At 43.2% G+C, this 23412-nt stretch overlaps 1 protein-coding gene across 1 annotated transcript in view; it reads left to right on the plus strand.

Moving 5' to 3' along the window:
• The window catches only part of LOC143929789 (uncharacterized), a 73982-nt gene extending 51225 nt beyond the window's left edge, over positions 1–22757 (plus strand). Inside the window, exons 9-15 of the mRNA XM_077453766.1 lie at positions 1454–1528; positions 1799–1888; positions 3670–3824; positions 6249–6431; positions 18270–18337; positions 19383–19487; positions 22283–22757. Of these exons, the coding sequence (XP_077309892.1) occupies positions 1454–1528; positions 1799–1888; positions 3670–3824; positions 6249–6431; positions 18270–18337; positions 19383–19487; positions 22283–22434 (828 nt within the window). The 3' untranslated portion in view covers positions 22435–22757. The remainder of the gene's footprint in view (positions 1–1453; positions 1529–1798; positions 1889–3669; positions 3825–6248; positions 6432–18269; positions 18338–19382; positions 19488–22282) is intronic.
• Positions 22758–23412: the final 655 nt, after the last annotated feature.

Here is a 23412-nt window from a genome sequence, read left to right on the forward strand (position 1 = left end):
CAGATCGGCTCCTGACATAGCTTCTCTCTAGTGGCAATAGACGTATATGCCTGAATAGTCCAACGATGGCAGAACCAAAAAATCTTTATGGGCCCCTACTCTTGCAGAGACATCACCCTACCGATTAAAGTGCTGTATAGTCAAAGCTATGGTATTTCCAGTAGTAACATATGGCTGTGAACGTTGGACCATAAGAAAGGCTGAATGCCTAAAACTTGATGCTTTTGATCTATGGTGTTGGAGAAGACTCTTGAAAGTCCCTTGAACAAAAAAGCCAGTCAATCTTGAAGGAAATTAACCCTGAATATTCACTGAAAGGACAGATCCTGAAGCTGAAACTTGAATACTTCAGCCACCTAATGTGAAGAGAGGGCTCATTGGAAAAGTCCTGAGGCTGGGAAACCTGAAAAGAGAAAAGGATTACAGAAAACAAGATGGATAGGTGGCATCATCGAACAAATGAACATGAATTTAAGGGAGGCAGTGGAGGACAGAAAAGCCTGGCGCACTATGGTCCATGAGGTCACGATGAGTCGGACACGACTGAACAACAACTCCTTCTCTTGCTGGTATCGCTATGTACTTTCATCCTCATCTAAATCAGCCTTTCTTAACCAGGGTTCCTCCAGAAGATTTTAGAGATTCCTTGAGCAATGAGCAATTTCTGCCTCTCAGGTTCACAAGTAGGCTGGGAGTATAGTAACAGGGAGCAGGGGTTCCCTGAGACCTGGAAGTTGTTTCAAGGGTTCTTTGATGTGAAAAAGGTTGAGTAATGCTGATCTAGATGCTCACTTGGGTGTCTAATAAAACAAATCATTTTTACTACTCTGCTAAGTTGACAGTTTGGCATCTTGAATGTCCCCTATGCATCAGAACACAATTAGAGTAATTTTCCAATAATTGATAGCTGGGACATGCTGTCATAACCCATCCATTACTCACATTTTTTTTATTATGGATTGATCAATTTATTAATTTTTATTATGGATTATTTTAAGAGAATTTAATTTCTATTACTCAGAGATGCTATAATGTTTATAGTAAGCTAATTATTTTCAGTACACATATGACTACATGACTCTGTGAAATGTATTAAGTCTATTAATCGGCCCTGAAGAATTAGGTGCAAATCCCCAAAATCCATTGGCCTCCTTCCTAAATTCTTAATTATATTCGATTACTATAGAGATCAGATTTTATTCCCTAAATGTCCTTTGGGCATAGTTATCGCCTCTCTGGAGTGGAGAACTTGTGGGTTTGTTCTTTCTCTCATCGATGATATATGTGAAAGGTATATGCACCTCTTTCTCAAGGACAAGCGGCCTCTGACCCGAACTACATTATCTTACTGCGGAAACCTTCAAGATGCCCAATTTTCTGTAATGTGTTTCAAACAGATATTTGAGCCTACTGGTTAAATATATACTTAGATTTTTTCCCTTTCTTTCTGCAGAATATATTGAAGCGTTCAGCACCGGGTTCCAATGAGGAGCTGCAAGCCACTGAAGCCCACAATGCAATAGAGAAGGTAGAGAGCTTAAAAGATAAAGTTTATTCTGCTTATATTTTCCCTTCCATGGTCTCCCCAATCCACATACTAAGGAGATTTTTCAGTTTTCGTTCCATACTTTATTCTATATCCTGTGATGTCATCACTGGGTCTCTGTGCTTCTATACATTGCAGGCAGTTAATGGCTCATGGAAGGGGTCCGCAGGGTGCTGTACATAACTACCTGAAAACATCTTATAAACATTTTTTAACCCCTCTGTGTCTGTCTTTCATGTTTCTGCCTGATAGCTGATAAGAGACTGTAATGAAGGAGTCCAGAAAATGAAGGACACAGAGGAGCTGATACTACTACACCAGAAGATTCAGTTTGAGTGCAAGGTGAGCCATCCAACATTTCATTACATCTGGGAACTGATAAATCTGATATCAGAGAGGAGGTGGAGGAAAGAGCAGAGTCATCCAGATGTCCAGAGTATTTCAGGAGAAGAGAGTTAGAGAATGGAGCCGAGTCCTCCAGAACAGCAAATCATTTTTGGAGAGTGTTAGAAAAAGGAGCAGAGTCCTCCAGCAGAGCAGAGAATTATAGGTGAGGTGAGTTAGATAAACGAAGGAGCACAGTCCTCCAGCAAAGCAGGTTGTTTCAGGAATGGAGAGAGCAAGGCAGGGTATTTCAGGAAAGGAGGGTTTGAGAAAGGAGTCAAGTCCTCCAGCAGAGCAGAGTATTCTAGGGGAGGAGAGTTGGATAGAGGAAGGAGCAGAATCATCCAGCAGAGCAGAGTGTTTCAGGAATAGAGAGATTTTTCTATAGAGGAAGGAGCCGAGCGCCCCAGGAAAGAAGTATTCAATAGTTTCCAGCTGAGCATGTTATTTCAGGAGAAGAGAATTGCATAAAGGAATGAGCAGAGTCCTCCAAAAAAGGAGCAGTGTTTGAGAAGAGGGGAGTTAGAAGAAGGAGCAGAGTCCTCCAGCAAGGCAGAGTATTTCAGGAAAGGAGAGTTAGAGAAAGGCGCAAGCTAAGTCATCCAGCTCAGCAGAGTATTTCAGCATAGGAGAGTTATATAGAGGAGTGAGGAGAGTCCTCCAGCTCAGCAGAGTATTCTAGGAGAGAAGAGTTATGCTATCCATACACCATTTGAAAAAAGTTGTTCAAACGCGTTTTCAAAAAATGAACACACGGTCGTGAGAATAAAATATTTTGGCATTATGTAATGACTGATTTTCGGGGGGAAAAAATAAATAGTTTTTTTTGTGTGATATTTTGGTCTGTGGTTTTCTTAATTAATTTTTTTCAGGGAACATTCACAGAAAGAAAAATGGGTCTATACAAATTGCCTATCTTGATGGTTGTATGTTTCTTGTGTGTACTATTGTTATGCGGGACTGTGGCCATTGGGAGTAGAAAATGTTCAGATGCACACAGAAGGTTTTTTTTTTTGCATAGAATGAATTACATTTTACATATTTAAAAACATTCTGCCTTTACAACCACTTTAAGTGTCCTGAAACCTAGATTATGAAAAATTAATTACATGCTACATAACAGAGTGTTCAAACTTACAAAGCCACTAAATCATTTGTTTTGTGTAGAGTGAAATATATTTGGTTGATTCTGCCTTCAGCTGTTCCTCTCTTCTAATCTGTGTCCCCACTGCAGGCTGAGATTGTGTAGTCTAGCTGGTGTCCTCTACGGAGCATGCTTAATTTCAATTCCCTTCTAAGCTCTTAATTTCCTCCTTTTTCATATCTGTGCAGCCCACATGACTGAAGAGGCACACGTGGGCATATACACAAATGAACAAAATAATTATATTTCTCCCTCCTCCTCCTTCCCATAACAAGCTAGTTGCTGTGGGGACAATCGACAGGAGGGAGGACAATTTACAATTTCTTTAAGAGAAGAGCCATTCAGCAGTGCAGAGAATGTCATGAGAGGTGGATTAGAGGAAGTTGGAGGATTGCTATGTAACATTTATGTGTCTAAAGCAAATTATTTTACAAGACATTTCTATAAACCCATAGGTACGTTTGTTTGAGTCATTGAACTAGTTAATGTCATTCAATGAATATAGATTCTTTATTTCTTATCACCAATATTGCACTTTCTAAAACAATTTCATAGATCAGGGTAATTAATCTTGAATTACATTTTTACTTTACAGATTTTTCCCCTTATCTCAGCTTCCCGGCGTCTTGTTAAACATGGAGAGGTCACAGCTCTCGAGTTCAACCCGATCAGCTCCAAGTGGAAGAGCACCAACCGGCAGGTCTATCTGCACCTCTTCAGTGACTGTCTCATGCTGTCCCGGATCAGAGAGTGAGTCATAGTCTCTTCTGGGGTCTCATGTGTCCCTCTGCACATTGCTGCATTTACAGAATATTAAAAGTCCAACTATAAGCTTATTAAGTGTTCATTTAAAATTCAGTCTTCATTATAAAATATTTTATTAAAGGGCTAAAACACATTGTTCCTCCTGCATAGAGTATATTGGTCATCCTAAGGAATGTACAACTGTTCCCGCAGAGACTTGCCATTATGTCCTAGATGTCCCTTATGTCCTAGACCAGGGTGGTCAAACTCTATTTCATCACAGGCTGGTTACTCTCAACGGCCTAGTTGTATCTGGGGTGAGCTACGTACAGGGTTCGGGAGTGTGTTATGTGCGTGGTTCAGGAGGGCACTATATACAGAGGGCAGAGTTCAGGAGTGCATTATGTGCATGGTTTAGGAGTGTGCTACATACAGAGTGAGGGTTCAGGGGTGCTCTAGGTAGAGTGCAGAGTTTAGGAGTGCGCTACATACAGGGTGCAGAGTTCAGGCGTGCATTATGTGCAGGCTTTAGGGGTGTGCTATGTGCAGAGTGCAGGGTTCAGGATGCCGTATGCACAAAGTCTATTAGAAAATGAGCAGCTCTGGTCTCAGCCCACTTTCGAAATTGTATACCAGCACACACCAACAATAAACCACAATATATTACACCTCACCAAACATAAACTTGCTAGTGCAGAAGGCAAAATACAAAATGTGCTCAAAACATATGATCCATGAACAATACATGAATTATAAAGTGCTGTATATGCAATCTATAAATCAACATAAAGTGCAGAGTTCATGGGTCTGCTGAGTACTGGGTTCAGGGGTGTGCCCTATGTAAACTGTGCGATATTCAGGGGTGTGCCCTATGTACAGAGTGCGGGGTTCAGGGGTGTGCCCTATGTACAGAGTGCGGGGTTCAGGGGTGTGCCCTGTGTACAGAGTGTGGGTTCAGGGGTGTGCCCTGTGTGCAGAGTGTGGGTTCAGGGGTGTGCCCTGTGTGCAGAGTGTGGGTTCAGGGGTGTGCCCTGTGTGCAGAGTGTGGGTTCAGGCGTGTGCCCTGTGTGCAGAGTGCGGGGCTCAGGGGTGTGCCCTGTGTGCAGAGTGCGGGGCTCAGGGGTGTGCCCTGTGTGCAGAGTGCGGGGCTCAGGGGTGTGCCCTGTGTGCAGAGTGCGGGGCTCAGGGGTGTGCCCTGTGTGCAGAGTGCGGGGCTCAGGGGTGTGCCCTGTGTGCAGAGTGCGGGGCTCAGGGGTGTGCCCTGTGTGCAGAGTGCGGGGCTCAGGGGTGTGCCCTGTGTGCAGAGTGCGGGGCTCAGGGGTGTGCCCTGTGTGCAGAGTGCGGGGCTCAGGGGTGTGCCTGCACTGCGCAGAGTGCGGAGCTCAGGGGTGTGCCTGCACTGCGCAGAGTGCGGAGCTCAGGGGTGTGCCTGCACTGCGCAGAGTGCGGGGCTCAGGGGTGTGCCTGCACTGCGCAGAGTGCGGGGCTCAGGGGTGTGCCTGCACTGCGCAGAGTGCGGGGCTCAGGGGTGTGCCTGCACTGCGCAGAGTGCGGGGCTCAGGGGTGTGCCTGCACTGCGCAGAGTGCGGGGCTCAGGGGTGTGCCTGCACTGCGCAGAGTGCGGGGCTCAGGGGTGTGCCTGCACTGCGCAGAGTGCGGGGCTCAGGGGTGTGCCTGCACTGCGCAGAGTGCGGGGCTCAGGGGTGTGCCTGCACTGCACAGAGTGCGGGGCTCAGGGGTGTGCCTGCTATGCGCAGAGTGCGGGGCTCAGGGGTGTGCCTGCTATGCGCAGAGTGCAAGGTTTTAGGAATGTGTTACATGTAGAGTTTAGGGGTGTGTTGTGTGCAGAGTACAAGGTTAAGGTGTGCTCTATGCACAGTGTGCAACCACAAATCCCCCCCCCCCCCCCCAAAGCTTTCTCACATCTCTCTCTACTTGTCCTGGCTCTAGTACCTCCCTGTGTAGGCGGGTCTGCCTCTCATCTTGCAGAGAGATCATTCTCTCTCTCCCTCTCTCTGATTCTGGAGATATGTCCCAGCCAGGAGTGCATGCGGGGATCTGTTAAACCTGAGAGCAAAGCTGTCACTTCTAAACAAAGAAAGCTTTGGTGTTTACAAGTGACAACAGGTAGCAGGAGTGGAGGGTGAGCTGTAGGTGGCAGAATGGAATACTGTCTGTAAAACTGGACACGAGGGCCAAATGACAAGGCCTGGCAGGCTGCATTTGGCCCCTCAGGCCTTGTGTTTGACATCTGTATGATCCTAGATGTACCTAGGCGATCTTATACACATGTTCTGGGGATGGCCAAAATTGACCTTGTACTGGAAGAGTGCTTGATATTATTAATCATGCAGGCCAACTCCATTATTCACATTTGCAAATGTAGCCCTTCTGTCTCCAATGTTCTCAGTCTTCTGTTTCTGCTTCCAGGGGTGGTCGCTTTGTGGTTTTCGACCACTCTTCAGACATCCGCGTGGAGCGATGCGAGATAAAACTGCACAGCAACCAGAAGAACATCTTCCGCGTCTTCCTGAGGGACAGTGCCGCAACTCAGGCACGGGACGGCCATCTGGAAGGCCATGAGATGCAATACATCTTCAGAACGGAGACCCAGTAAGTGCGCCAGTTGACCATAAACATGAACATATCATAAATGAAGGCCATGTTGTACCCTGATTTAAATTCTGCAACACGTCTTCGCTATACTAAAGAGGAACTTAAATAAAATAATATTATGTATTTGTTCTGTTATTAAAAATGTACTTCCCTTTTAAATTAGCGCTGTCCTTTCTGTAAAATGCAATATGGCCACCTGGAGGTGTTCTGTAAACAGAATGCCCCTCAAAAACATTTGTGTGATTGGCTCACTGATTTTCCCAGAAGTCAGATTTTGGGCATCTACTGCAACAAAAATTTCATTTTTGGTGAGCTACTCCCTAGACTTTCTCTGTAAGGCTGGGTTCACACCGCTGCGGGCGAGAGATCCGGATGTGATTCGCACCGCACTGCAGTGCAAATCACATCCGATCTCCGTAGCGATGCGAGTTCAGCCATACAGATAGTATGGCTGAATTCGCATCGCTCCCGCCGCAAACTCGCACGGGACCCTTTTTTTGGTCCGCAGCAGAATCGGATCGCATGGGTGTTCACACCATGCGATCCGATTCCTGTGCGAGTGTGCAGATCGCACTGCGATATGCGGACGGATCTGGGGGTGTCATTAACATTTCATTGACACTCCCAGCAGTCCGCATAGGGCAGTGTGAACTGCCGGCGGGAGGCATGCGATGCGGGAATCCGCGGCGTTCCCGCATCGCTATGGTGTGAACCCAGCCTTACTCTAAACAGGTAACCTGTAAATGTGTTTAAAACGTTGCCTATAGAGATTTTTCAGTACGGTAGTTTGTCCCCATTCCACGAATGTTCACAATTTTAAAGCGTGACTTGTTGGGTGTCTATTTACTCAGCGTAACCTCATTCTTCACATTTTACAAAAAAATTCAGGGTATTTATTATGTTTTTTTATTTATTTATATTTATTAAAATGTATTTTTTTCCAAGAAATTTAATTAAAAAAAACGCTGCACAAATACCGTGTGACTTAAAAAAAATCTTGCGACAATTCGCCATTTTGTTCCGTAGGGTCTCTGATAAAAAAAATAAAAGAAAGTATAATGTTTGTAGGTTCTAAGTCATTTTACAGCAAAAAATACTGATTTAAACTTGTAAAACAAAAAGTGCCAGAAAAAGCCTGGTCGGCAAGTGGTTAGAATCTCTGCAATGTACAGAGATCATCCAGAGGGGAATGTTTTTTTTCCCAACAAAAGTGACTTTAAATCGGTTTAGAAAAAATTAAGTCAGAAGCTACAAAACTATATCGACTGAAACCAACAGTAACCCATAGAGGCAGATTAGTGATACTTTCACTGTTAATTGAAGGTCCACTTTAATAGCCACCTGTCAGTAACTTTACAAATCTGCGTGAATAAATTCCCAACATGTCACAATATATGAATACAATATAAGAACACAATTTTTTTCAGAAAAGTGTGACTTTGCCTAGGCTGAGATGATGTCATCAGTCTACTGCAGGCAGGAGGAAGCATATTCTCAGTCTTCTCTCCTCCAGTGATCAGACTGTACATTGTGACTTTGTAGCAAGTCACAAGGTGAGAGGCTGCAACAGGGGGCTGATCTGTGTCAGACATTTTATTAGCACAGTCATCAGGATTTACACAATTGTATCATCTCTGAGTCAGCATCTCAGAACATCCAGAAAGAAGCTGACAACTCTGGATGATGCCTGAACAAAGATGAAGGCATTGTCTGGGGATACTGTGATCTCTGTGAGAGGTAATAAATACTCAGAATTGTTACACTGACACATTAATCAGTATGCCTGAACTTAACGGATACATAAATATATCTGATTCTAGGTCCACTTTAATAAATCTGAGCCTATCTGAATTATTTTTTATAACCACTAGTGGACCGCCCCGATATAGATATATACGGCGGTGAGGCTGCCGCTTTGCACTGGATCACGTACATGATCTGACATTTCCGGCTAGGGGGCGCACTCCCCCCACTCCATCTGTGATATGATTCGGTATAGCACAAGTCAGTCAGCAGGTCCCTGCCTGAGTGCTGGCAACGGGTCACTTTCTGGTCATAGGACAGAACACCGGTGCGACCGCTGCTGGTACTCGGACACCTGGTTTTGGAGCCTTTACCCTATGGACTTCCCCCATTGGTCTGGCTAAACTCAACACCACAGGGCTACTGGGAGAGCACGTAAGGGTACCCTTTTATTGACACGCAAATGGTTTTAGCAGTGTTTATTAACCATTAGTGGACTGCCCCATCATAAAAATACTGCAGCGGGGCAGCGGCTCTGTGCCAAGAAGTGTCCCCCCATCAGATAGTGTCCGCCCCGTACTGCGCAGGAGCAGCGCTTGTGCAGTACGGAGCACAAGGAGATGCCGAAAGTCTCCAAAGATGAACCGCGCCTGCGCATTTGATAGTACCTTCTGCCCTCAGTCCAGGTTCAAGCCCCACCATGCAAGTGGACATAAGGTAGATGATGTAAAACAGCACTTAGTAACAGGGCCCCTCGCAGACTCGCTTTGCTCGCCACGCTCCGGGCACAGCCTTGCTTTGCTCGCAAATTTTGTATTCTAACGCTATGTCCACTTGGATGGTGGGGCTTGAACCTGGAGTGCACAGACGTCGTTCATCTTCTGAGACTTTCGGGCGTCTCCTTGTCCTCCGTACTGCGCAAGCGCAGTACAGGGCAGACACTATCCGACGGGGGACAGTATTCGACACAACACCGAATCATGTCCATGTACAGTATGTGATCCGGCATTTCCTGGCAGGGGGTGTGTGCATGCCTGCCGCCCGATCTGTGCCATGATTCAGTACAGCAAAAGTCGGTCAGCAGGTCCCAGCCAATGACTTATGGCCAGAACCTGTTGCTCAGCTCAGCAAATCATAGTACAGAGCTCTGTGTTTACTAACAACACAGGGCTCTGTACACAGAGCAGCGTGTAGCTGCTTTTTTCCCCCCTGTAAAGCAGGGAGAAAAATTTGCCACATCGATTAGTAAAAGCAGCACACATTACACATTGCACACCTCCCCCAAAAAGGGGTGAAGGGAAAAAAAGTAGTTTTTTTTGTTTTTTTTCACCAACAGAAGAAAAAGTGGGTGGTCGAGGGGGAGGTGATGTGGGACCATGGAGAGCTGAGATTTAGGCAGAGTGGCCAGGTAGACCAAGGGTATCAAAACTGGCGGCCCTCCTCCAGCTGTTGCGAAACTACAAGTCCCATCATGCCTCTGCCTGTGGAAGTCGTGTTTGTAACTGTCAGCCTTGCAATGCCTCATGGGACTTGTAGTTTCACAACAGCTGGAGGGCCACCAGTTTGAGACCCCTTCCCTAGACTATAGTTGGGAAGAAGACAAAAGAGGGTATCTATGCTTGGAAGAGGGCTTCTCCCATCTCTCGTTTGTCCCTCGCCTCTTTTTTTTTTTTTTATATATATATATATATATATATATATATATATATGGAAATATGGATCTTCTTCCAGAAGATGCACTTTGTATTTTACATTTATTATAGGTTTGTATCTATATATAAATTGGGGCGTATGTGGAACCTTATTGGTTTCTTATGGTTTCTTTTTCCTTTTTGTTGATTTTAGGAACACTACATGGGTTTTTGAATGTCTTGTATGTTATGTCCTTTTTTTATTGAATAAAAAAGAATTGAAGCTCAAAAAAAAAAAAAAAAAAAAGTAGCACAGTGCCAAATAGCAAAAAAATAGTCTGGTTATGAAGGGGTAAACCTTCCGACGGTCAAGTGGTTAACCTGCCAAAAAATTGTAAAGTAAGGTATGTGCTTCTGTCCTATTGCTATGCAACAATACTGCAAAGCCCCAAGACGGGGACAATAATTATGGCTTTCTTGTTTAGTAGGCAGCTCATACATTCCTGTTTCCACTCAAACCTGTTTGATGCACCCGGCATCATCTTACACTTTAGTCTGGATACCCAGAAGGTAATTCTTCTATTGTACATTCCTTCCACATTACGCCTCTACACATACATCACATGTCCCAAAATTGCACATAGGGCAATTAATGGCCAAAATAGGCCCTATAGGACACAACTACATAGAAAAAAAGAATTGCTATGACTTCAAGGTAGACTTGTACTCAATAATAACCTAAAGCTGAAGTTTAACCACTTAACCTCCAGAAGATTTACTCCTCCCCTCATGACCAGGCAATTTTTTGCGATCCGTCACTGCGCAACTTTAACAATTGCGTAGTTGTGCGACACTGTACCCAAATAAAATTGATATCCTTCTTTTTTTTCTCACAAATAAAGCTTTCTTTTGGTGTTTTTTTTTTTTTTTTATCACCACTGTTTTTTTTTTGTTTTTTTTTGCACTATAAACAAAATAAAGACTGACAAGTTTGGGGGGAAAATAATTTTTTTTACTTTCTGCTATAAAACACAAAAATTTAGAAAAACATATTTCTTCAAAAAAGGCCATTATGTATTCTGCTACATGTTTTTGGTATAAAAGTCCCAATAAGCGTATATTCATTGGTTTACACAAACGTTATAGTGTCTACAAACTATGGGATATATTTATGGAATTTTTATTTATTTTTATTTTTTATATTAGTAATGGCGGCGATCAGCGACTTATAGCGGGACTGCGGTATTGCGGCGGACGATCTTATACTGACACTTTTGACACTCTGCCGGGAAAGCTTTCTTTTGGTGGTATTTGATGGTAAAAGAAAAAAGACCAAACATTTTTAAAAAATATTTTTTTTTTACATTCTACCATAAAACATGTCCAATCAAAAATTTTAGAAATAAAATGTCTTCAAAAATTAAGACCAATATGTATTCTGCTACATATTTTTATTAAAAAAAATCCCAATGAGTGTATATTGATTTGGTTTTATGCAAACATTGTAGTGTCCACAAACTATGGGATAAATACTTTTTTTTTTTTATATATACTTTTTTTATATACTTGTAAACGTGGCGATCAGCGACTTTTAGGGGGACTGCAATAGTATGCCGGGCAATCTGACACTAACTGACATTTTGTGGGAACCAGTGACGCTAATACAGTGATCAGTGCTAAAGATATGCACTGTCACTGTACTCATGACACTGGCTAGGAAGGGGTTAAAACATCTAGGCGACTAAAGGGTTAAACGTGTGCCTAGCCAGTGTTTACGTGTACACAATGTGGTGCTTTTACTAGGCAAAGTAATTGATTTAATTCCCTGCTTTGCAGGGAAAGTAAATGTACTTCCCCACTGACAGGACAGGCCTCTGCCTTGTTTAAATAGACAGAGCTCGGTCCTGTGTGTGTTCCCGATGATCGGCAGGTGCCAGCGGGCATCTATTGGCTGGCACCCACTGATCAGCATCTGCTGTGTAAAATTACAGCAGAGCAGTGTTGCCGGCAGTGAGCGTGTGCCCTCCTACCCAGAAGTGCATACGTGATCTGGCGAAGCATGGCTGCCTTAGTGTCTTATATCTATGTTAGACGCTGTTAACCACTTCCAGACCGCCACACGCCGATATACGTCCTAACTTTGAAGAGGGATATCTTTGTTATGGCAGCAACTACCTGCCATAACCCTGGTATCCTCTTCCTCACTGGGTGGTCCGGTTTCCGATTAATAGTGGTCTCTGCCGCTCACTTTTATTTTTAAAAGAACAGTGAAAAAAGTAAAAGTGTAGCGCCCGCATATGAAAACAGTGTAAACATTGCCTATGGAGATTTTTAAGGGTAAAAGTTTGTCGTCATTGCACAAGCGGGCGCAATTTTGAAGAGTGACATGTTGGATATCAATTTACTCGGCGTAACATTATCTTTCACAATATACAAAAAAATGGGCTAACTTTACTGCTGTCTTATTTTTTAATTCAAAAAAGTGTATTTTTCCCAAAAAAAAGTGCGCTTGTAAGGCCGCTGCACAAATACTGTGTGACAGAAAGTATTGAAACGACCGCCATTTTATTCTCTAGGGTGTTAGAAAAAAAATGCATGTTTGGGGGTTCTAAGTAATTTTCTAGCAAAAGAAAGTTTATAATTTACAACAAAAATCTCAGAAAGAGGTTTGGTCCTTAAGTGGTTAATCTGCTTATAGTTCACCTTCCTTTGTTCCTCCCTCTCCCCTCATCAACATGTCAATGGTATCCTTAAATAAAACCTTTCCCTTTAAAGAGGAAATAAAGCCTCTGAAAAAAATAAAATAAATACACCCTGTAAGACAAAGGCATAATGAGCTAGTATGCATAGCATACTAGCTCATTATGAATTACTTACCTGAGTTTGCCTGCTCCGACGTCGCCATCCATCCCGGAGTGACTTCTGGGTATTGGGGCTCCGGAGCCACAATGACGTCACTCCCACGCATGCAAGCTGGTGCCGCCACTAAGAGCATGATCGCCGTTAGAAATGGCATGCTCACTGCACCTGCGCCCAATGTCTATGGCGCATGCATCGTAGACATTGGTCTGCTATTTCTGCAAATATCTCCTAAACCTTTTAGGTTTGGGAGATATTTCTTGCAACTACAGGTAAGCCTTAAAGTGGTTGTAATGGGTTTACAACCACTTCAAGCACATACCTTATGTCATCACTGGGCCTCTGTGCTACTCCATGCAATTCAGGCAGATCATGGCTGGTGAGAGGGGCCAGTAGGATGCTGTACAAGGCTTGCTGAAAGCATCACAGCATCCTGCTTTTAGTACTCCTCTCAAGAATCCTCAGCCCTGATGCAAGCAGTGGGCTGGCTCTTAGCAGGAGCTTTGCTAATATCATAAAGCATTATTGAAGCATGTCATTCTGGAGGAGTGGGTCTTCCTAGGCAGGCTTTGGTAAAACCCACATGTGATGCTGAGCCTCCATAGAACTAAATCCAATGAAGGGAACGGGTTGGCCAAGGACAGTCAGGCTGGGGAGGAAAGAGCTAGATGATGCTGGATGTCCTCCAGCTAGGAAATTAGGTGGGCTGTATTTGACTTGCTGCGGCTTCGAATGCACCTTGTGAGAAGCTCACAGTGTGCAGTGAAATCAGAGTAAGCACTGTCAGTACAGGAGAGGCACCGGTACAAATGTGCAAGACTGAAGGGAAGGCTGGAGGTCCGAATGAGCCTCAGCTTTTTGACAGTGACCGGTTCACTTTAAAAAAACAAAATAAAAAAACATCCAGGGTTAAAATGGCTTTGTGGCTTCCAGATGCCAAATGAATGCATCTCAGGTATCTGTTACAGTATAGCAGCAGAGGATTCCGGGAGATTCCCGTCCTCCAGGTGGTGTCATTTTTTATTTATTAATAAGAAACATTGTATTTGTTAATTATACAATAAATCAATTAACCTAATAGGAACTTAACCACTTCAAGGCCAGGCCTATTTCTGACAAGTTAAAATCAGTATTTTTTGCTAGAAAATTACTTGGAACCCCCAACCATTATATATACATGTATATGTGTATATATATATAATTTCCAGGGTTTTTTTTTCTCCGAGAATAGGTGCAGGAATTCCCCTCTCCCGTGTCACCATTTATCTCTGCCCCCATACCCACCTCCAAGTCCCTTGTTTCCACCCCATACCCACCTCCTGGAACCATTTTTTTGAGAGAAAACATAACCAAGTTAAATTTTGTGGTGCGAAGTAATCTTTATGTATACACATAAATGTTTTTCAAGCACTTTATATATCAATTTATTTATATTGGTTGCACACTTATATTTTGTATATGTACTCGGGTTGAGTATTTAAGCCTTTTATGAGTAATAACAAGTAATCTTTATGAAATTTGGTAAATATAACAATAAAGGTAGTAAAATGGATCCTATGCAGCCAGCAACATTATTCCCCCCCCCCAGTAAAAGCCACCCCCAACAAAAACATATTCCCCTGGCAGCAATAGGCCTCTATAAAACAAAATACCACCTCGCAATAACAGACCCATCCCAAGAACGATAGACCCCCTCCTCAACAGTAGATCGCTTCCAGCAACAATTGACTAACAGCAACACAAGACCCCCCCCCCCCAGCAACAATAGACCCCTTCCACAACACTAGATCTCCCCTAACAACAATAGACCCTCCAGCAGCCAGCAACAGACTCCTCCCTCAACAGTAGATCTGCCCATCCACAATTGACCCACCACCAACATAATACCCCCAGCAACAATAGATCCCCCAGCAGCTGGCATCAGTGGACCCTTCAGCACACCCCACTACCACTGCATACTTTAAGTGCTGGAGGTTCCCCCATGTTCTTACCTAAAAAAAAGCCCTGTATATTTCTAGCAGAGACCCTAGAGAATAAAAATGGTGTTCATTGCAATACTTTATGTCACACTGTATTTGCGCAGCGGTCTTTCAAACGCAAAAAAAAGTAAAAAAAAGTAAAGTTAGCCAAATTTTTTTGTATAATGGGAAAGATGATGTTACGCCAAGTAAATCTATTCCTAACATGTCACGCTTTAAAATTGCACACACTCGTGGAATAGCGACAAACTACAGTACTTAAAAATCTTCATAGGCGACGCTTTAAAAAAAGTTAACCGATACCTGTTTAGCGTTACAGAGGAGGTCCAGTACTAGAATTATTGCTCTCATTCTAACGATCGTGATGATACCTCACATATGTGATGTGAACACTGTTTACATTTGTGGTCATGACTTGCATATGGGTTTTAATTTGCGCACGGAGGAGGGATGGGGCGCCTTCAATTTTCTTTTATTTTTTTTTTATTTTTTTCTGATCACTTTTATTGCTGTCACAACAAGGAATGTAAACATCCCTTGTGGCAGTAACAGGCAGCCACAGGGGTCTGGGGTCTAAAAACCCTCCTGTGCACTACAAAGTATTCATAATGCCAAAATCTGAGGATTTTTAAAATCTGGCGCCATTGGCTGCCGAGTAAACTCTACTCCATCGAAGACCCGATTCCGGCTGTGTTCGGGAGACCCAGGTGCAGTGGTGGAAGGCGGCAGGATGGAGGGACATCCCCTCTCACTGCTTGTATTAACAGCCGAGCACCTGCTGTGCCCCATCGGTTGTTATTACAAGAAAGCCGATCGTCGACTCTAAAAAAAAAAAAAATAAACAAAATGGTTCTGGGGTGTGGGTGCAGATGCAGGTATTGCTCTGGTACAGCCACTTCGGCAAAATGACGTACAGGTATGTGATTTTGCGGGAAGTGGTTAAAGTTGATACAATGTTTCTTATGAATAAATAAAACATCAACCACCTGGAGGATGGGAATCTCCAATCATTAGTACATCATTAAATATATTGTGAAATACAAGCAGTACCCGAATGTGACCTGGGATTAGCCTTTTACAGTGCCTGTACAGCAGGGCTGGGGTATGAGAAGAGGAAAGAAAATGAGCCAATCCAGTTCATGAGCTGCCCAGCATGATAGGAGGAGAGAGCAGAGTGACAGGTGAGCACTTCGCTGCACTGCTTCTCCTTTCACTGTACAGTCACAGGATGGGGGCTGGTCCGGGATGTGCTGGGCTCAGACTGAGGACATCTAGTGGCAGAACCCAAAAAATTTACTTTGGGGCAAATCTCTAAATTTGCCACAGTTGCTGTGCAACAATACTGCAAAGCCCAAAGAGCGGGTTCACACCACAGTTTCTGCATTCTGCTGTGTTTTTTATGCATTTTTGGTGCATTCTCCTAACTCCCAACTGTTCCTAATTTTGAGGGACCGTCCCTGATTTGGCACAAAGTCCCTCTGTCCCTCTTTTCTCATTAGTCCCTCATTTTGGTAATATATATATATATATATATATATATATATATATATATATATATATATATATATATATATATATGTATATGTATGTATGTGTATCTATATATATATTTATTATTATAATTTTTTTTTAAACTTTCTCTGTGCTAATCTTTTCATCCAATTTCTAAATTGCTGCATTTGTAAATTCCAAAAGCCAGTATAAAGGAATAGTATTGGTAAGCTCATTTTTTTAATTTTTTTTGTATAATTCTGCTTAAAGGAGTCATCACAGGGGGTGGGTTTTATACCTACATAATTTTACTAATAGGTGTCCCTCATTCCCATCTCAAATAGTTGGGAGGTATGCATTCTGGTGTGTTTCTCCCCTCTTTTTTTTGTGAATGATTTCTCATCACTGCGCTGCTTCTCCTATCACTGATCAGTCACAGGATTGGGGGCTGGTCCGGGATGACCTGGGCTCAGACTGAGGACATTGAGTGGCATAACAAAAAAAAGTACTGTGGGGTAAATTTCCACATTTCTGATAAAAATACATTTTTTTATTAAATCTTTTAAGGGACTGTTTTTATTTTTGTCTTATTTTTTTAATGGAGTTCTGCTTTAAATCAATTAAGTAACAATCATTTAACGTTATTAAATAGAAGAAATGTGGATTGGGACCCAAAGAACAAGTGACCAAAGTTTTTTTTTTTTTTTTCCATCATTCACTTATCACTAATGAGGAACCTGCTGGAGGATAAAGCCATTGAACTGTGGCTGTCACCTCCTGAATTCCTCCCCACAATCCCTTGTCACTGTAAACATGGAACTGGTAAGGCAATACCACAAGCCCTGAAATTCTTCTCTGAGGGCCAAAATAATCCACCTTTTGCTGCTTCCGGGTCAACTGCTTACAGTCATTTATATTGCATTGCAACTGCAGCACCTAATGCCTGTTCCCAGGGCAGTCGTGTCAGGTTCCCTTTACCTGCAGCTTACCAGGATGGCATGAATATTTCATGGGTATCCAGTTTCGAGTGGATTCCATAAATCCAGAATTTGGGACATAATAGTTAAAAAAAAAAATATATATTTTCACAAACTTTTTTTTTTCTGGTGCCTGATCCTATGCTCATCATATAATAAACAAATCACTAACTGTAGTCACAAACCATTCTAATAATTTAATTACAATATGGAATATATTTGTGAAGGTTAAAAGCTAAACTCCGGGCAAGCAGATAAATGCACATATAAAATAGATAAGGGAATGGTTTCACCTAGCTAAGGTTTGTATTTCTGTCCATCCAGGCCTGAGATTTACACAGCTCTGCCACACAGTATAGCCCTGTCTAGCAGGGGAGGGGACCTGATTTTTCACAGCTACATCTCTGTAACATTTACAAGTCTTGTCTCTCTTCCAGCCTGTGACTGGACAGTGATAGGAGACACAGCAGACTGTTCAGGACACCTTTCAGTCACTCTGCTCTCCCCTGCTATTAGCATGCTCTTGCCCTGCAGGACAACTGATTGGCTCCTTGTGCTGCTTCTTTCTCCACCTCTCTTACCACTGACACCAGGTCAAATTCAGGTGCTCAAATGTTTTCTTTTAAATGCAACGAGCTGGCATCTCAGTGCTGGAAGTAGATGGCAATCCTGAATAATACCTGAACAAAGACGGTGCCATTCTTCTGGAAAGCAAGTTAAATGAATACAAAATAAAAAAAATGCAATTTGCAGAAGTATTTATCCTGTGAAACTGTATGTGCATTCTTTCTGTGAATGCCAGCAAGAAAAGTACTACATCATGCCCACTAAATGGAGCTGACTTTCATAGTAAATAAGTATGTGATCATCAACGCCATCTAGTGGCCATAATGCAGCATTTCCTGATTAACAATTATTCTTATGACTGAAGAACATCTGACCTGGAGAGAAAATAGTCTGGGACCTTTCAGTTTTTGCTGGAATTCACACAAAATAAACATACAAGCAGTTTTGCAGGACGAATATTTCTGCAAATTTGCAGCAAATCGCTTATCAACAATATTTGGTTACATGCCATGTGTATGTATCCACATAGAGTAAATAATGATACACACATAATAAGAAATATATAATATCATTGTGTTATCTTTGCAGGAGTCAGAAGCTGAGATGGATCTACGCACTAACGCCAACTAAAGAGGAAGCTGACTACATAAAAGACGGTAAGCCACCAACCTTCTATTCATCAACTTGGTGCCATGTTGGGACATGCATAGGTCCGACTCTTTAAAGCTGCAGAAAATGAGGACAAAATTAAAGTAGCTGCCTATGGTGACCAATCAGAACTCTTGTTTAGCTTTTTCATAGCATGAAATCTGCAAATTGATTGGTCGCTAACATTTGTGCCTGTTTTGTATTACTCTGTTTAAGTAAATCAGCCCCATCCTTATTCCAGGTCAGTGACACATCAAGCGGTGAAGGGGAGGATCTGGATGACAGCCTTACAGGCTGCACTTTTTTTATATATACACGCACGATATTGTCAAAAGTATTGGGACACCTGTCTTTACACGAATCTGAACTTTGCTGGCGCTTTAGTCCGTAGGGTTCAATATTCAATTGGACCACCTTTTGCAGCTATAACAGCTTCAACTCTTCTGGGAAGGCCGTCCACAAGGTTTAGGATGAAGTAGAGTGGGATGAATTAGAGTGGAGACTGTGAGCCAGGCCTTCTCGTCCAACATCAGTGCCCGGCTTCACAAATGCGCTTCTGGGAAAATGGTCAAACATTCCCATAGACACACTGCTAAACCTTGTGGACAGCCTTTCCAGAACAGTTGAAGCTGTTATAGCTGCAAAGGGTGGGCCAACTCAATATTGAACCCTACAGACCAAGACTGGGATGCCATTAAAGTTCATGTGCGTACAAAGTCCCAATACTTTTGGTAATATAGTGTATTTATATGCTGCAATTTAAAATATATGTCTGAAATGGCACCTTTAATAGCACTCTGACTGCTTTGTGTTTTAAAATTAGAAACTGTTGAAAGGATTAAAGTGTATGTAAAGGTAATTTAAAAAAAAAAAAAAAAATTACCTGCTCTCTGCAATGGTTTTGCGCAGAGCGACCTTAAACCTCCTCTTCTGTGATCCCCTGCTGGCGCTCTCGCGTTTACCCCCTCCCCCCCCCATAGCAAGACACTTTTTTTTTTCCTAATGCCATTTTCTGTAAAGGCTCCACCTTACACATGAATCATTTCTTTTTAGGCCTTAAACAGGTGCAATGTTTAAAGTCATACAAAGCGCGGGAAAATGACGAACTATCGCTGGAGAAAGCGGACACCCTCATGGTGACACAGAGCAGCGATGATGGTAAGTGACGCTGACACACCCAGCAACTGAATGTCAACGGGGCCCGGCTTGGGTTACCTTCAGGAAAACTTTGTAGCCACGTCTTGGTCTCTTATGATAATGATCATGGATACATTTCTTTCATGTTTAGAATCGGCGCCGCTGATTTTCCTTCTCGGGGAAAATTGTCCCAACATGATCGGTTGACTTGTTGCCTGATGTTGGCTATTGGCTGACATTGATTATAGTTACAGACAATGTATAGACAGTTAGTTACCCTTTTGGCTACATACCATGTATAGTATATAACATTATAGCATCCTCTGGGGAACAGTACATAATAGAGTCTAGGGAATGTGAATGTAGAACTTCTGTCTAGTGGAGCGCCTACACTCAAGCTTAGTATGGTCAGTACGAAGTTGTTCAGTGTCACCATAAACCAAATGTTACAGTGGTAGTGGGTAGTGTACCCTTGACTAAGGACAATCAACATATACCCAAAGTACCTGTATGTGCACACAATTGCTAGTAAGAGAGTCCAATAGCCGAAGTAAACATGTCTGCTTTATTAACTACTTGAGCTATGGAAGTTTTTACCCCCTTCATGACCATGCCATTTTATCTATACTGTAACTAGTAATTGCGGGATTATGCGACACTATATAAATTTTATTTAGGTACAATTTTTTTTCCCACATATAGAGCTTTTTTTTGCTGGTATTTGATCACCACTGCGTTTTATATTTTTTTATTATGTTAACTACTTGCAGCCCACGCTGTAGCCGTCTTTTGGCTACAGCATGGGCCTTGATTGCCGGAAGGGCGTCCATAGAGGTCCTCCCGTGCATGAGCTGCTTGCGTGTCCCTGTGATCACTATGAGACTTGGCTGATCGCAGAGTGGAGTAAGGGGTCAATCCCTACCCCTTGCCACGTGATCAGCTGTCAGCCAATGACAGCTGATCACGTGATGTAAACAGAAAATCGAAAATCAGTGTTTTTTATTCCCCTCACGCTGTCAACGTGAGGGGGAAAAAAAAAGCCGATCACTGGCTTCTGTCAGAGGGACGTTGCTGCCTCATCTGTGCCCACCAGTGCCACCTATCTTTGCCCAGCAGTGCCACCAATCAGTGCCTCATCATCAGTGCCACCGATCAATACTGCCTACTAGTGCCCATCAGTGCAGCCTCATCAGCACACATCAATGAAGGAGAAAAGTAACCTGTTTTCAAAATTTTATAACAACCTATGAAACCATTTTGTTTTTCAAAATGTTAGTTTTTTTTTTGTTGTTGTTGTTTTTTTAGCGAAAAAATTTAAAATAAACAGCAGTGAATTAAATACCACCAAAAGAAAGCTCTATTTGTGTGAAAAAAAATGATAAAAATGTATTGGCACTGGAGACATTTGGGTCACTGAAGACACAGGAGGGAAAGGGGAGACTGGAGAAGCTAGGGTCACTAGAGACCCAGAAATCAGTGAAGACACAGGCGCACATGGGGTCACTGAAAACACTGGGGTCACTACTGAAGGCATAGAAGTAAATTGTGAAGGCACAGGAATGCAAGGGGACACTAGGGGCAACTGGAGACACTGGGGTCGTTGGAGAGTACTAGGAGTGGTTGGGGAGATGGGAGTAAAGCGGTAAATAGAGATGCTGGAATCACTAGAGACACAGGAGTCAGTGAAGACAAAGGAGTGCAAGGGATCCAAAGGTGTAGGAGTGACTGGAGATGCTGGGGCCACTAGAGGCACAGGAGGCGCCAAGGACACAAAAGTGCAGGAATTGCTGAAGATGGTTGGAGACCCCCAGAGTACCAGGAGTGGCTGGAGACTCGGAGGTCATGGGGGTGACTGAAGACACCAGGGTAACGGTGGGGACAAGTCACTGGAGTCAAAGGGATTGCTGAAGCCTCAGGCAAGCAAAGAAGAGTATGGGGGGGGGGGGGGGGGTCGCATTGCCTAGTCCTGTAAGACCGCACCTGTTTGTTGACTGGCCATGGTGCTGGCACATAGACCCAATGCTGGATCGAGGAGGAGGAGAGGCACGGTCTGCCAAAGAGAGGAGAATAGTTCTTCAAAATTGCAGGAAACTTTCAAATGGATTTTTTAGATGATTTACAGGGTTGGTTTAAAATGTATCTAAACTGAAGATAACTGCCTTAGTTTTCTCTTTTTCTGTTTCAATAGTTTTTATTCAGTTTTAACAAGTGGTTAATTAGCATATGTTCTGCCCTTGCAGGGGCTAGCATTGAAGTTGGAACAGGTATTGGCTATAAGAAAGGCAACAATAAAGCCACACAATTAGAAAGAATGCAACAGTAGTAAATTTATGTGTGAATGATACCGTCAGGTTCCAGGGGACCCAGAGAGGCTCCCTCGTTTTCTTCTTATTTTTTTTCACGCTTAATCCCCTTTTATTTTCATCTGATGATCCTGCCAGTAGCAAAATTTCTGTCCAAAGGTCCCATGTATCATGCTAGAACAGGACTACAGAATGTCTTCCCTTTTGCATCATCTCAAGTACATATTGGGATTGGGGTGTTCTGTAGTTGTAGCAGAACTGGGCAGGGCTGATAGGACCCTTTGGGATCTCGGTGGAGCAGAAGCTCTGTGCTGTCAGCTTAATGAAGTAATTTAGAATCTCCAATTTGTAGCAGAATCAAGTTTTTTTTTTTTTCTACACTATAACAAAACACTTTCATAGGTATATTTTATAGAACAAAGGGGCGCAAATAAGGGAACATCACCGATAGGGCCTTTCAGTTTGATATACTTTTGTCCTTATTCTTGGCTAATTCCTGATTTTCTACTCCAGGCTGGTTATGTGGAATACGTCTTTCCGATCTTAATTCCGGCTGGTTCCCGCAGTGCCACGTCCAGTTTATCAGCCGAAACGCCTGTCTACGCAACCTGCAAGAGGAGGAGCGACTACGGAATGCCCGTGCCAAGCTTCATCCCGCAAAATGATCTCCGCTAATGGGGCAAACCATTGTGACCCTGCTGCCTAATCTACCCAATCTGCTTTCTGCAGCCTGACCTACTAATTTTCCTATTGGCTAATCACCCCTGTCCTTGTCAGTCTGACCTTCCCATAGTAAAGGCTCCTCCTTACGTCTCTTAAGCAACTCCATTGTTGCCTCCAACTGTCATTTAAGGAACTGTTTAGAGTGGCCTTCATGAAACCGTGTAAATGTTCTTTTGCGCTAATATAGTGATTTGAGCGCTGGCGATTCTCTCTCTTTCTCAAAAGAAATAGATGTATTTATATTTTTAATAAAATATCAAACATTGTAGTGCTTGGCTTTGTTTTCATTTTACATGGCCCCGCCTTCTTCATTTCTTTTTCATTTTTATGTATTTTTTTTTGTCATTTTTATTTGTTGTCGTTTTGGAGAGAATCGTGAATAACACCTGTAGGTTTATATTGCTGTTTCTGTACCACTGAGAAAAATTTCTCTCCATTGTCGTGTGATCACTGAGACAGGAAGTAAACAAAATCTCTTTAACTAGATGCTGACCGCCGACCGTCAATTGACGGCCAGGCGGCGCACCTATTGTGGCGGGAGGCCGTCATATGACGGCCTCTCGTTTAAACAGGGAATGCGCGCGATCGTGCGCACGCATCCCTGTTTCTTCGGTGGCGGCGTGTCACGGAGACACTGCTCGCCACCGAAGGGGGTGAACAGCCATTCGTTATGGCTGTTTACCACGTGATCGGCCGTGATGAAGTCACGGCCGATCACAGATGGTCACACCCCGAACGTGCACGGCGCATGCGCGCGATCGCGAGCACGCTATGCGTGCACGTCGGTGGCGGTGTGTTCCCCGGGAACACTGCTCGTCACCGACGCTGGTAAACAGCCATTGGCCGGCTGTTTACCCACGTGATCGGCTGTGATCCTTTCACAGCCGATCACTAAAATGTAAACAAACCGCGGTAACGGG

This window comes from Lithobates pipiens, unplaced genomic scaffold (genome assembly GCF_037356315.1).
Source record: "Lithobates pipiens isolate NorthernLeopardFrog02 unplaced genomic scaffold, aLitPip1_a1.2 Scaffold_25, whole genome shotgun sequence".
In the NCBI taxonomy this organism is placed as follows: Eukaryota; Metazoa; Chordata; class Amphibia; order Anura; family Ranidae; genus Lithobates; species Lithobates pipiens.